The sequence below is a fragment of the Dasypus novemcinctus genome, chromosome 14 (assembly GCF_030445035.2).
Source record: "Dasypus novemcinctus isolate mDasNov1 chromosome 14, mDasNov1.1.hap2, whole genome shotgun sequence".
NCBI classification, from domain to species: domain Eukaryota; kingdom Metazoa; phylum Chordata; class Mammalia; order Cingulata; family Dasypodidae; genus Dasypus; species Dasypus novemcinctus.
The window spans coordinates 62,240,561-62,253,713 of record NC_080686.1 but is presented as its reverse complement, the minus strand read 5'-3'; the positions used below and the strand labels follow the sequence as shown (position 1 = coordinate 62,253,713).

Sequence of the window (13,153 nt, the reverse complement as noted above, 5' to 3'; positions counted from 1 at the left end):
AACTTTTAAACTTTTATTCACATTGGCTTGCAAAAGCTTTTGAAATTTATTTGCACATTTTACTAAACCATCTTGTTAATGAATGTTATAATTATATTACTAATAATCATGGGTCTTTATGGGACCAAGATCCCCTTGAAAGAAGGTAAAGAATCTTTCAAAGGGTAAACAATGGTTTCAGTCACCATAACCTTGCCTATATATATACATAAAACCTATATATTGGTAAAGAAATCAAGGCTGAGGAGTGGGGTTCTATAGTAGGAGGAATATTAGAATTATATATACATTTGGTTTTCACTATGAAGGTATCGAGGAGATTAACTCCCACCGCATGTAAATATCATCGAACTAAAATGCAAAAATTCTGAATAAAATTCCTGTTATACTAGTCCTGTAGAGCCAGATGTTGTCATGGAGACAAGAAACATAGAATGGGATGGTGAACTCTGGCAATAAGTAAGATACAGAAGGACATATACTTTGTAAAATGGAATACATTTTGGCTTTTCGAATAGTGTTTATTTCCCTCATGTACTTTCTCAGCCTGTATAACATGTACAGAGAAACAGAAGAATGTTAATTTAAATGGGGGAAACAATATTCTGAGCACTGGCAATCCTGGAAGTCATAGTGCTCCAAAGGGACAATGAAAATTAACCAGTACAAATACATGGTCACTATCTATAGCACATTTTTCAGAGCAAAAACATTGGAAAAGTTATGTTCAACATGGGAAGAAATTTGCCTAAATGGATGGCTGGTTATTTTATCACCCAGTAGTTATTCTCTTTTAGCTGTGAACTTGAATGTTTCATCATGTATTAGTTGGCCATAGAATTAAAATTAATATTAAATAGAATGGTTCTAGCAATAATTCTCAGATTGTACCAATGTTTGCACTTCTATTTACAAAAGATATGGTCATTTTTCCTTCTCTTTGTTTATAGTACATATATTTCCTCTACTAGACAAAAATATACCTATCAAATTATTGAATAATTTTTAAAAAAGATTTATTTATTTATTTCTCTCCCCCATCACTCCCCCCCCCGTTTGTCTACTCTCTCTGTCCATTCACTGTGTGTTCTTCTGTGATTGCTTCTATCCTTATCAGCGGCACCAGGAATCTGTGTTTCTTTTCGTTGCGTCATTTTGTTGTGTCAGCTCTCTGTGTGTGAGGCGCCATTCTTGGGCAGGCTGCACTTTCTTTTGCACTGGGCAGCTTTCCTGATGGGGTGCACTCCTTGTGCATGGGGCTCCCTACACAGCGGACACCCCTGTGTGGCAGGGTGCATCAGCACTGCGCATGGGCCAGCTCCACACAGCTAAGTTGTGTGAATTCGTAAAAACTTCAGTATTCGTGAGTTGGAGTTCCTTGATGTGGGAGATTTATAAAGTTGACACAAATAATACAGGAATGTAAAATACTCTTTTCAAACCAAAATTGCTTCATGAATTTCACTGAAAATGCCACGGAGAAATATTTTTACCCTGCCTATTTTTATGTCATATAATTATATTTGTATGGATTCCTAAAGTACACTGGAGATAAATAAAAACTTTGAAGGCTATATAGCTCTAAAGTTCTTTCTAAAAAGACCATGAATAGAAAAGAAAGCATGAGTGGTAAAAGATGATCAAGTTAGAAAACCCCATTTAAAAAAAAAAATTTTATCATAGCAAAATATATATATTTTTAAATAAAGATGATTGAGAGAAGAATGTAATAGCTATAGCACACAAACTGTTGCAGGATGGATGGGGTACTAAGCTGAAAGTCCTGGATTCAAGGCTCAGGTCCATCATTTACAAGCTGTATGTATATGATTTCTCTTTGAGCCCCAAGATCCCCCTTGTAAAATGAGAATAGTGCTCGTATCTACCTCACAGAGTGGTGGAGATAACAAGTTCCTTAAACACAGATGAGTTAACGTAAATGAAAATGTCTGGCACATTGCCTGGTATCAAGTGGCTTGCAGTGAATATCCCTTTCTCCCTTATCTTCTTAATAAACAGAACATAGAACCTTCTTCATCACATGACAAAAACAAATGCAATGTCATTTTGATAAATGGTTTCCTCAGCTGATTTTTATAAAAGATTTGCTGTAAATACAGATATAATTATGGAATTGCAGAAAGTCAGAAGCAAAGAAAGCAGATCCTGAGAAGCATCTAATAGGCAGCTTCCTTTGTTTCATGCTAACATACTTTGTGGTTATAATGCAGGCTTTCAATGAACATAGGATCAAAATTAAAATTCTAGGCAGGCATTCAACTTATATGATTGTATCCATTCTTCACTGAGCATGGGAAATGAATGCTTTACAATTCATTTATTGAAGATAGTCCCATAGTACTCTTACAAAATTCACTTCCAAAAGAGGCCCTATCCCTGTAATGTAACTGAGTAAGTGAAAGCTATTCTAGGTTTCTTGCAATATACTTTAGAAATTTCATCAGGGTAATAAAATTATATTTTTAACAGAGGCTTTTCTGAGGCCAGGCCACAACAATTTTCCAGAGGTACATAATAAATAAGAGAAAAAGTGACCAAACAAATCTCAAAAATAAAGACCATTAATCCAAAATGATTTATAACCATATTCTAATGTTAAATCCAAATTAATTGGCACAAAAACATTTAGTTTAATTATAGTTTTCCTACTACGAATGTAAAGCTGTCACAAGTGTAGTTAGCCTAATTAAAATCAGGTAAGTTACCTCTGTGGCCTTATTTGATGGTTCCAGACCAGTCATATTGGCTACCAATAACTGATGTAAGAGTTGAACTTGAGCCACACTTAGGAAGAAGTCCAGGTTTGTGGTTATATTCACTTCCAAGGAATGGCCACACACTAAAATCTCCTAAAGGAAAAAAGGTTGCATACAGATAAAGAAATATGACAGCATTAGATGATAATTTATCATTCTTATTTGATCTTTGCAACTTTGATAAAATCTCCTGGGACTCAAGTTCATATGTTAAAGAGAGTAGCAGAAATCATAAGCATGCCCACTAAACATAGTTTTAATGGATTAATTTGTGATAATTACAGGGCAACAAACTCACAATACGAAATTTTCATCTTTTGATATCCATTTGGCTTCTGCTTACCTCAAACTACTACACTGTTTCAATATGTAAACAATGATGCAAATTTTAGCATAATCTTGATTGTTCATTCAAATGAACAAATATTAACTGAGCATATCCTAAATACCAGGCTACAGTGCCAGGAATATCACAAAGAATAATGTTGGTCTTGAAAGGCAACCTGTTCTTGAGGAGGTTATAATTTACCTGGGGAGACAGATGTAAACAGGCAACTGCAGGCAGGCATTTACAATCACAAGTGCTATGGTATGAGTATTCTCCAAAGGATATATTCCAAGTGATTTGTAACAAAATAGAGTGCTGAAGCCAAAGATAGCTAGACTAATTAATTTCACTTCTTCAAATGGCTAAATTCTTGGCAGCATTAGGTAGATATCTACTACTTTCTGATACTGTTCTGCATAACTGAATCACTTCGACATTCATCATTGGAAAACCATTCAGAATAGGAAAACAGAAATAAAAAAGAATCCAGCAGCTTCATTTAACAAGAAGAAGTACTGCCTCTTGTCATGAAGTACATATGGACAATGTTCAAATGCTTGGAAATGTCCAACAGACCTTCTTAGTAGTGTCATCCAAGAGAATGGATTAAGGAAACTATGACTGGCCCAAGTACAAACTAGACAACTCAGAGCAACTTTAAAACTAAAGCCATAAAGAATAGCATACCTGGAATGATTTTCCTTTTCTGGTTAAATTATCTTTTTCTCTGTGAGTTTCCTGTATTTACTCATTATAATTAGAATTCTTATTTTACTCCTCAAGTAGTGATGAAAAGGAAAAAAAGTACACTGATTCAGAAATTTTTAAAATAACTTTTCACTAACATTGTTCAAGGGGAGGAAAACCTGTACTAAAGATATCTTTAAAGTTCTATCCATGTTGGGCCTCCAAAAAAAATAGTAAATGATTGATCCTATGTTAGTAAGTTAAGTAGCATGAATGTAATTGGTAGAATCAGCAGCTGTCAAATTTAATAAATAACATACAATACTATTATTTGCTATAATAATTATTATAATTATGTCTTTTGCTCAATATGATCCTCTCAACAAACTGGAGGTAGCTATATATGAGGCAACTAAAGTGTGTATAAGGAAAACGATGCACAAGTATTTAAGGTATGTCCTGGAACTAGATTTTCTGATCCCTAGTTTCATATTTCTTTCATCTGTGAATGGGGAGCTTAAAAATAATGTCTCCAAATTAGAAGATGAAATCATTAAGACAGGATGGTATTTTATTAAGCACTTTGATATATTCATACCTTTTTCTGATTTCATTATGGTAAGTATTTGAAAATCCAAATAAAAAGTATTTTCAGGAAAAAAGTCTTATTAATTAAAAACAATTATGTTATTTCATTTTGTGAGCCAAATAAAACAGGTAATAGAAATGACTACCTAAGTGTGATTCCAATGTGAGTCTTTATTCACATTTTCATAGCAGCAATAGTATAAAGGAAAAAGCACCATATGAGGAGTTTGAAATGTGTAATCTAAAACAACTGTGCTAATAAGTAATTGTAAGGTCTTAGTAAACTTTATTTTTATACACTTTTTGTGGATATATAAGATACCTGGTCTAAACTAACTTTCCTCTTAGGGCTATTAGAAACATCAAATTAGATAATATACACATGAATATTGTTTTAAAAAAATCAGAGAAGGAATGTATGATTTTACCTGTTTGAATTAATATATTTAATTTAAACCTAATTTTTCTGAACTTTTGCAAACTGCCTGCAATTCTGTGGATGACCAAAAAGTTTAAAATGTGTTTAGCATAACAAAAATTTCTATGAAAAATGTTTTATGTTATGGTGGTCCACATTTTTATTGCAGTCCTATTTTAGTGAGGAATGCTGGCAGTACACCATAGTGATTGACTTGAAACTTGGATTCACCATTTATTGGCTAATTAACACTGGTCAAATTACTTAGTCTATTTTTAACCTCAGTTACCTCATCTATAAAATATGGCCATTAATAGTACTTATTAATGTTGTGAAAACTAAATAAAGTAATTCATGTACAAGTCTCCATGTAAGGTAGCCCATGTAAGAACTCTGTTATCTATCAGTGTTATTGTCATTTTCATTAGAAAGAGGTTGCAGTGGTCAGAAGTATAGGATCTGGACCCAGACTGCTTGGGTTCATATCCTGCTCTGCTACTACTTACTACTTGTGAAAATGTGGGTAAGTTGGTTAATGTCTCTACGCCTCAGTTTCCTTATTCCCTAATGGGGATGGTAGCAGTAGCTAATAGAATTATTGTGAGAATAAATTAGTTATTACATGAAAAATAATAACTGAACAGTACTTGATACCTAAAAAATGCTAAAAAATTTCTAGCCATAACTGTTATTGTTAAATAAGCTAATTTGATGTTCTGTGGGTTGAAACTGTGAGAATCCCTGATGTATAAACAGGAACTGTTCCATTACTTAGACTGAAACGAAACTAAATTATGTACTAACCTCAGTATGCAAATTTTCTGGAGAAATTACTTTGGTGAAAATAATGGCAGGTGCTCCAGTTATTCGGACAGAAAAATCTGTCAAAATTGGAGTCAAAATTGCTCTCCTTTCTTGATGCCGCTGTATACTGAAAAATAAAGTAAAAAACAATCACCTATTTCATTTTTTTAGCATAATTTTCATTAGATTTGTACAAATCTAAAAAAATCACTGAGAAACTCATGTATAACTAATAAATTTCATATTAATTGATATCATCCCAGGACTTTTTAATGAAGTACTTCCTCTATTTTTAATTCCTTTTGTTCTTGCAAATAGTATATCTTTTATTTCTAAAAATAGTCTTATTACTATTTTTGTGACAATTTAAAATTTCCTATCCTTTAATACTTCTGACCCTTCATTTGACAACTGTCAGTCTTCTAATCTTTTTGGTTTACTTTTGACATCTTTTTTTTTTAAGCTCCAAGAACCATATATTTGAAATTAAAAATAACCAATATTTTGATCCATGTTGATTTCATGGATTAATAGCACCTTTGCTGTAATGGAAATGGCTTTTGTGAGTTTGACTCTGAATGCTTCCTCACATACTGTATACTATGTATACAGTAAAGATCATTGCTAGCCCTATATTACCTAAGAGGAAAGAAAGGTTGGGCTCAAGATGCCCAAACAAAGGCTTCAGAATTGGATAAAGGACAAACTAACATCAGAGCAGCTGTTGGCCTCTATTTTAATTGTTCTTTACACATTCTCACTTTAATCAGTTAGTAGAGTATTTCTATTCTACATTCAAAACTACTAATAATTTCAAAGGAAGCACTGCATTTTTGGTAGATGAATTGGAAAAATTTACTAAGAAACCAGAGACTGTGTTGGTGCAGGGCGTCAAGATACTACCCATGTTCTTAATTTGCATTTTATAAAATAAAGCAATGTTATGTTTTACTAAAAAACCATAACTGAAAGGTCTTTGAAACCATTCACTTAATACTCCTAAGTATGTCTCATTATTCCTTTATATTATAAAGTGATAAAGCTAAGATAAGGGAACAGGCATAAGTTAATATCATGAAAACATCTAAATAAAACTCAAATATTTCTGCATCTTTTTCTATCCAAATAGTCTAGAAAGTACTAATATTTTTTGTTGAACTTTGCAAGATACAGTGTCTGCCAAAAAAGCAAATTGGATCATCTGGTTCTATGACGTGTTAAGTGTTGAGTTTCAACAAAGTCAATTTTAAAGAATTAAGAGATCTGATATGTAGAGGGTAACAGCAAGAAGTATTAAAATTTCTGAATACAGAGGAAGGGTTGAAATCCTGAGGGACACTGTAATTATAGTACAATAGCTTAAATTTCATAAAACAACCAATGTGAGAAACATGTAACATCTGAGATGCTCTCATAAGGGATTGCTAAAATATATGAGGTATCAAAAATATCTTAAAATGGAAAAGATGGCAGGAAACCAAATAAGAGCAAATATTAGCTAAAGTACTGATGGAAAAAAAAGTACTTCTCCATATCATACAACTTTTCCATTTTGTGATGAGTTAAATCAGCAATACAACATATGAAAGACCTATGACCTTAGAAATAAAAAGAAAATTTAAATAAGTCAATGGTCCTGTAAAACTATACTTTTCCTGGCACATAGTACTATCTTTTTCTTTTGGGCTATCTCAGATAAGTATATGAAATGACAACAATCATCTTCACAAAAATTAATGAAAATCTGTGGATTTAAGTATTTTCAAAAATGAATTTGAAAGGAAGAAAGAAAAAGCCAAAGAAATCACTACTAATTCTGGCAATATTTTACAAGATAGCAATCTAGATTTCAATGGTCAAAGACTGAATTAAAACCCAAAGTATTAAGGAACATGTCAATGACTGAGAGTCAAAGCCACACTCAATAAACAAGGGTATTATATTTTTAATAGTCATACTGAGACAACAGGCTAATCCTTAGATCCTCTGATAGGCAAGGATTTTGAAATGAGCTGCCTACTTAAAGCTGGGGCATTTGAAAAGCCAGAAAAACATATGCCCATTTGAAACAGGGATGGGCAAAGAAGTCTGACTATTGGCATGTGAGCTTATTTTTAAAAACTAACAAACAAATAAAGATGATAAAATAAAACAGACATCTCCTTGGAAAATAAGAACTATGGGAAATCCCCTGTGTTTGTGTGGGGGGCAGGGAGGGACTTTAATTTATACTACCCTTTGTGGTCCAGGCATCCCCATTCTGAGTTATTTGATAATCCAAGGGCATCTGTCTGAAATAGACACAAAACCCCTGAGGAAGAATATGCCCTCAAACCAGAACACAAATGATTTCTCATTAAGGCCCACTGAAGATAAACTCTTAATAACAGATTATTTGATACATTTAAAAAACAACTATTCTTTATTAGCAGAAGAATTAAACCCAATTATCCAGTTCATTATCAAGAACTTTATATAATAGAATAGCTACATATGGACAATATGATAAATTTGTTTAAAATTATTAAAGACATACGGATGACATAAATAGCATGAGAAAAACAAGCCAGTAAACTGCCCCCCCGCCACAAAAAGTCAAGGCAGATTTGAAAAACTAGATAGAATTTCTAACAATGAAAAAGTTACTACAATTACATACACTATAGATGGAATAACAGCATTTTAGATATTGCTTAAGAGAAAATTAGTAAACCACAATACAGATTTGAGAAAATTCCAAGGATAAACAAGGATAAACAAAAATAAATTTTTAATGGAAAGTTGAAAAGAAAAATTAAGAGAAATGAAGGGGCAAGTCCAATATATTTAATTAGCATTACAAATGAGAGAATGGAAAGAATGGAAAAGGGAAGATATCGAAGAGATAATGGTTGAGAATTTCCAGAACTGATGAAATGCGTCAATCCAGATTCAGGAAGCATAAAAAGTCCTGATTCAATTAAGTGTGATAAAATCCACAATTAGACATATCTTGGTGAAACATCTGACCAACCAAAATGAAGAAAAGATATTAAAATCAGCTATAGGAAATAAATTACCTAAATAATGCCTTAACATGTGGGGTTAGGAGCTGTGAAAGATGTATTTCTCTGATGTGCTCAAATGTAACAATGATTTATCTCTGCATTGTCCATAGAAGCAAAGTATGCAATTATTTATACCTACCATCTAGTATAGTGGATGATGATCATAGAAACTTACTGAATTCTCTTTGAATATAACAAAATATTGACAATCATAAGGCTGGAACCAAATAACAGGAAAAGAATCATGTGTGTTAACTATTCTGTTAAGCTTTTGGGCAAGTTTATCTTAAACAAGGAAAAGCATAGTTCTCCAAAATTGTTTTTAAGCAAGAAGGCACAGATGTAGTCATGAAAATAAATATTTCAGAAGGCTGTGATCATCTTTCTTCGGTTCAGATTCTTTTGCCCATCTGTCATACAATTTTACATGCCTTTGTGGAAATTTTTTTTTTCAGGAGGTATCAGTGATTGAACCCAGGACATTGTACATGGGAAGGAAGCACTCAACCATGGAGCTATATCCACTTCCCAGTGAGAAACAGTTTTTTCATTTGTTTGTTTTTAGGGGTACTGGAGATCGAACCCAGGACCTTGTACATGGGGAACAAGTGCTCAACCATTTGAATTACAGCCACTCCTATTGGAAATATTAAAGCAGTTAAAGATCTACATTTCAAAAACTGCTAATTAAGAATGACTAGAAGAAAGAATGGCACCAAGATTTGGAAAATATTGCACCTAAAATACAGAATCAAAACTGCTAGATGGTCTGTGTGTGTACAGGACAATTACACAAATGATGACTCTGTTTTTTTTTTGTTTTTTTTTAAGATTTATTTATTTATTTACTTCTCTCCCCTTCCCTCCCCCCTCCCCCCCAGCCCCGGTTGTCTGTTCTCTGTGTCTATTTGCTGCGTCTTCTTCTTTGTCCACTTCTGTTGTCAGCGGCACGGGAATCTGTGTTTCTTTTTGTTGTGTCATCTTGTGTCAGCTCTCCGTATGTGCGGCACCATTCCTGGGCAGGCTGAAATTTCTTTCGTGCTGGGTGGCTCTCCTTACAGGGTGCACGCCTTGCACGTGGGGCTCCCCTACGAGGGGGACACCCCTGCAAGGCAGGGCACTCCCTGCGCGCATCAGCACTGTGTGGGCCAGCTCCACATGGGTCAAGGAGGCCCAGGGTTTGAACCGTGGACCTCCCATGTGGTAGACGGACGCCCTAACCACTGGGCCAAGTCCGCTTCCTGATTCTCTGGGTCTTGAAGACTCTCAGCTGAACTTACTTCCAGAAGATAATCCCTTACAGTGGTTATTCTTAAATATAATCACAAATATTAATTTTAAACAGTCTGCTACTTGGAAAATGACTTGTCATAATTTGATTAATTATACCTATTTTAAGATTCCTCTTATTTCTAGATTAATGAAAGTTTTATATATATATTAACTATAAAATCAAATATTTTGATATGAGTTTGAACCCACTTAGGTGATTCTTCAAGAGGAACAATATTTAATGACTTTCCAATGCAATTAAATCAAAATCCAAACTCCCCTTGGCCTCCAAGACCATTCATGATTTGCTCTTTTTCCCTATAATGTCATCTTCTAATACGTCTCTCATCCCAGTCAGGCATAATACTCAAATGTGCCAAAGTTATTCCTACTCTAGGATCTTTCCTCTATCTAGAATACTTACTAGAAACACTCCAAGGGTCTTCGTATGGGTAAATCATTCTTGTCATTCAGTTATTAGAAGAGGTCTTCTTTGAGCCCAATCTAAGTTACTCTTACTTCACCACACTCTTATACTATTTCCATAGCATTTATCAGTACCTGAAATATAGGGAACGTGAACTAAGAGCCCAACCTGGTGTCAGGCCCTCTGCCAGATGCTGGGAATACAAAGGAAAAATGGATACTTGGTGCCTGTCTTATGGAGTTCAGCTTACCAAGAAACATAAGTAAACAAAATAATCAGAGAAGAGGAGGCAAGATGGCGGCTGAGTGAACTTCCCGGTTACTAGCTCCTGGAGGGAATCGGCTGGGAGGCGTCAGAGACTCTTTGGGACCGGGCTGTTTGGGGATTTTTCCTGGTCCCAAGGTGTCTGGACATTGATTTGGAGGGAAGGTAACAGAGAGGATCCGTCTGTGAAATATACACGGAGATCCCAGCTACGTGTGGAGGATTCCCTCCTTGGGTAGGCAGAGCCGAGGCAGCTAGCACCGCGCCGAGCCCCGGAGGGCGGCGGCCAGGGTAGCCTAGCTGGGCCGCGGTGGGAGGCGGGCGGGGGATCCGAGCCACGCCGCGGTGGGAGGGGAAGCCGAGCCCAGCCGAGCCCAGCCGCGCCGCGGCGGGCGGCGAGCAGGAGAGCCAAGCCGCGCTGTGCCGCGGCGGGCGGCGGGCGAGGGAGCCGAGCCCAGCCGAGCTGCGGCGGGCGGCGGGCGGGAGAGCCGAGCCACGCTGCGCCGCGGCGGGCGGCGGGCGGGAAAGCCGAGCCCAGCCGAGCCGCGACGGGCTGGGGACCCGAGCCCAGCCGAGCCTAGCCAAGCCCAGCCGAGCCGCGGAGGGCGGGGGACCGGAGCCCAGCCCAGCCCAGCCGAGCCCAGCCGAGCCTGGCGGCGGGGTTTCTGTTCTTTGTTTTTTTTTGTTTTGTTTTTTTTATTTTTATTTTATTTTTGTTGTTGTTGTTGTTTTTTTTTAATCCTCTCTTTCCTGTCCCCAATATTCTTCTTATACTATTTTATCTTAACAATACAATAGGTCCTACAGGAAATACCTCACATTTGCTGGGTTTCCTCACCCTCCACTGCCTCATTTCTCTGTGAATAGATTTAGCCTATCTACACTATCCCCTTTCCCCTACAACTTGATATCCTCCACCATCTGCTATCTCTCCTATATTCCATCTCCCTTTCTTTGATCCACAAAGTGTCTAACTCTTAATTTCTAATACCTTTGTTTAGTTTTCCATCTGGTATTCGTCTCTGAAACTATTACCTTTCTTTTCTCTTTCCCTCTCTCACGAAAACAATAGCCTCTTTTTTTTTTTTTTAAAGATTTATTTATTTATTTAATTTCCCCCCCTCCCCTGGTTGTCTGTTCTCGGTGTCTATTTGCTGCGTCTTGTTTCTTTGTCCGCTTCTGTTGTCGTCAGCGGCATGGGAAGTGTGGGCGGCGCCATTCCTGGGCAGGCTGCTCTTTCTTTTCATGCTGGGCGGCTTTCCTCACGGGCGCACTCCTTGCGCGTGGGGCTCCCGCACGTGGGGGACACCCTTGTGTGGCAAGGCACTCCTTTGCGCGCATCAGCACTGCGCATGGCCAGCTCCACACGGGTCAAGGAGGCCTGGGGTTTGAACCGCGGACCTCCCATATGGTAGACGGACGCCCTAACCACTGGGCCAAAGTCCGTTTCCCATACAATAGCCTCATAGTACGTACCACATTCCTCCCATATTCAGTCGTCTACCTCATTATAGGTACTTTCCTACTACTATAACTCTACACAATTTACATGATCTAACCTCCATCCTCCCAGAACTCATATTGTTGCTTTGTTAACATATATCACCAATACTACTTCACACTTTTTCCTCCCTTACACAATTGCCTTTCCCCAGCACTAATACTTTCCTTTAAAGTGAGCTTAACTAGCAATAAGAAATTGGAATAAGAAGAACAAAGTGACAAAGAGAAGATATAACACTTACGCAAAAACAACAGCTAATTAATCGCCAAGACTAGACAAAGAAGCTAAGGAACTGATTAAACCCATCAAGAAAAAATGTTGACAAGACAGCAACAAAAATCTACAAACCAAACCAGTAATCAGGAAAACATGGCTGAATCCAATCAGGAAGGGGGGCAGGACTTCGCACAAGCAATGAAAGATCTCAGAACATTTATCACCAACAAATTTGATGAAGTAATGAAAGAGGTTAACAGCATGAAGACAACACTTGGAGGGGAAATTGCAGACATGCGCAAAAAAATAACAGATATGATGGAAATGAACACCACAATTCAAGAAATCAAAAATACACTTGCAGCAAATATCAGCAGACTAGAAGAGGCAGAGCAGAGAATTAGTGATGTGGAAGACAGTGCATTGGAAATCAAACAGATAGTAGAAGTGGTCAATAAAAAGGTAGAAAAAATCCAGATAGGAATTAGGGACCTGAATGATAACGCAAAACGCTCAAACATACGTATTATAGGCATTCCAGAAGGAGAAGAGAAGGGAAAGGGGTCAGAAGGAGTGTTGCAGGAAATAATGAATGATAACTTCCCAAATCTACTGAAAGAGACAGATGTACATATCCAAGAAGCACAGCGCACTACCCTGGTCATAAACCCCAACAGGCCCACCCCAAGACATATACTTGTCAAATTATCCAATGCTCAAGACAAAGAAAAAATTCTAAAAGCAGCAAGAGAAAAGAAAACCATCACATACAAGGGAAACTCTATAAGATTAAGTGCTGATTTCTCATCTGAAACGATGGA

General features: G+C 36.7%; 1 protein-coding gene across 4 annotated transcripts in view; it reads right to left on the bottom strand.

Moving 5' to 3' along the window:
• VPS13B (vacuolar protein sorting 13 homolog B) overlaps nt 1–13,153 on the bottom strand; it is a 1,042,333-nt gene that overhangs the window by 344,813 nt on the left and 684,367 nt on the right. For all 4 annotated transcript variants that reach the window (XM_071207936.1, XM_071207935.1, XM_058275777.1 and 1 more), the window contains 2 exons: nt 5,603–5,729; nt 2,727–2,870 (listed from right to left, as the gene is read on the bottom strand). In XM_071207936.1, the coding sequence (XP_071064037.1) occupies nt 2,727–2,870; nt 5,603–5,729 (271 nt within the window). The remainder of the gene's footprint in view (nt 1–2,726; nt 2,871–5,602; nt 5,730–13,153) is intronic.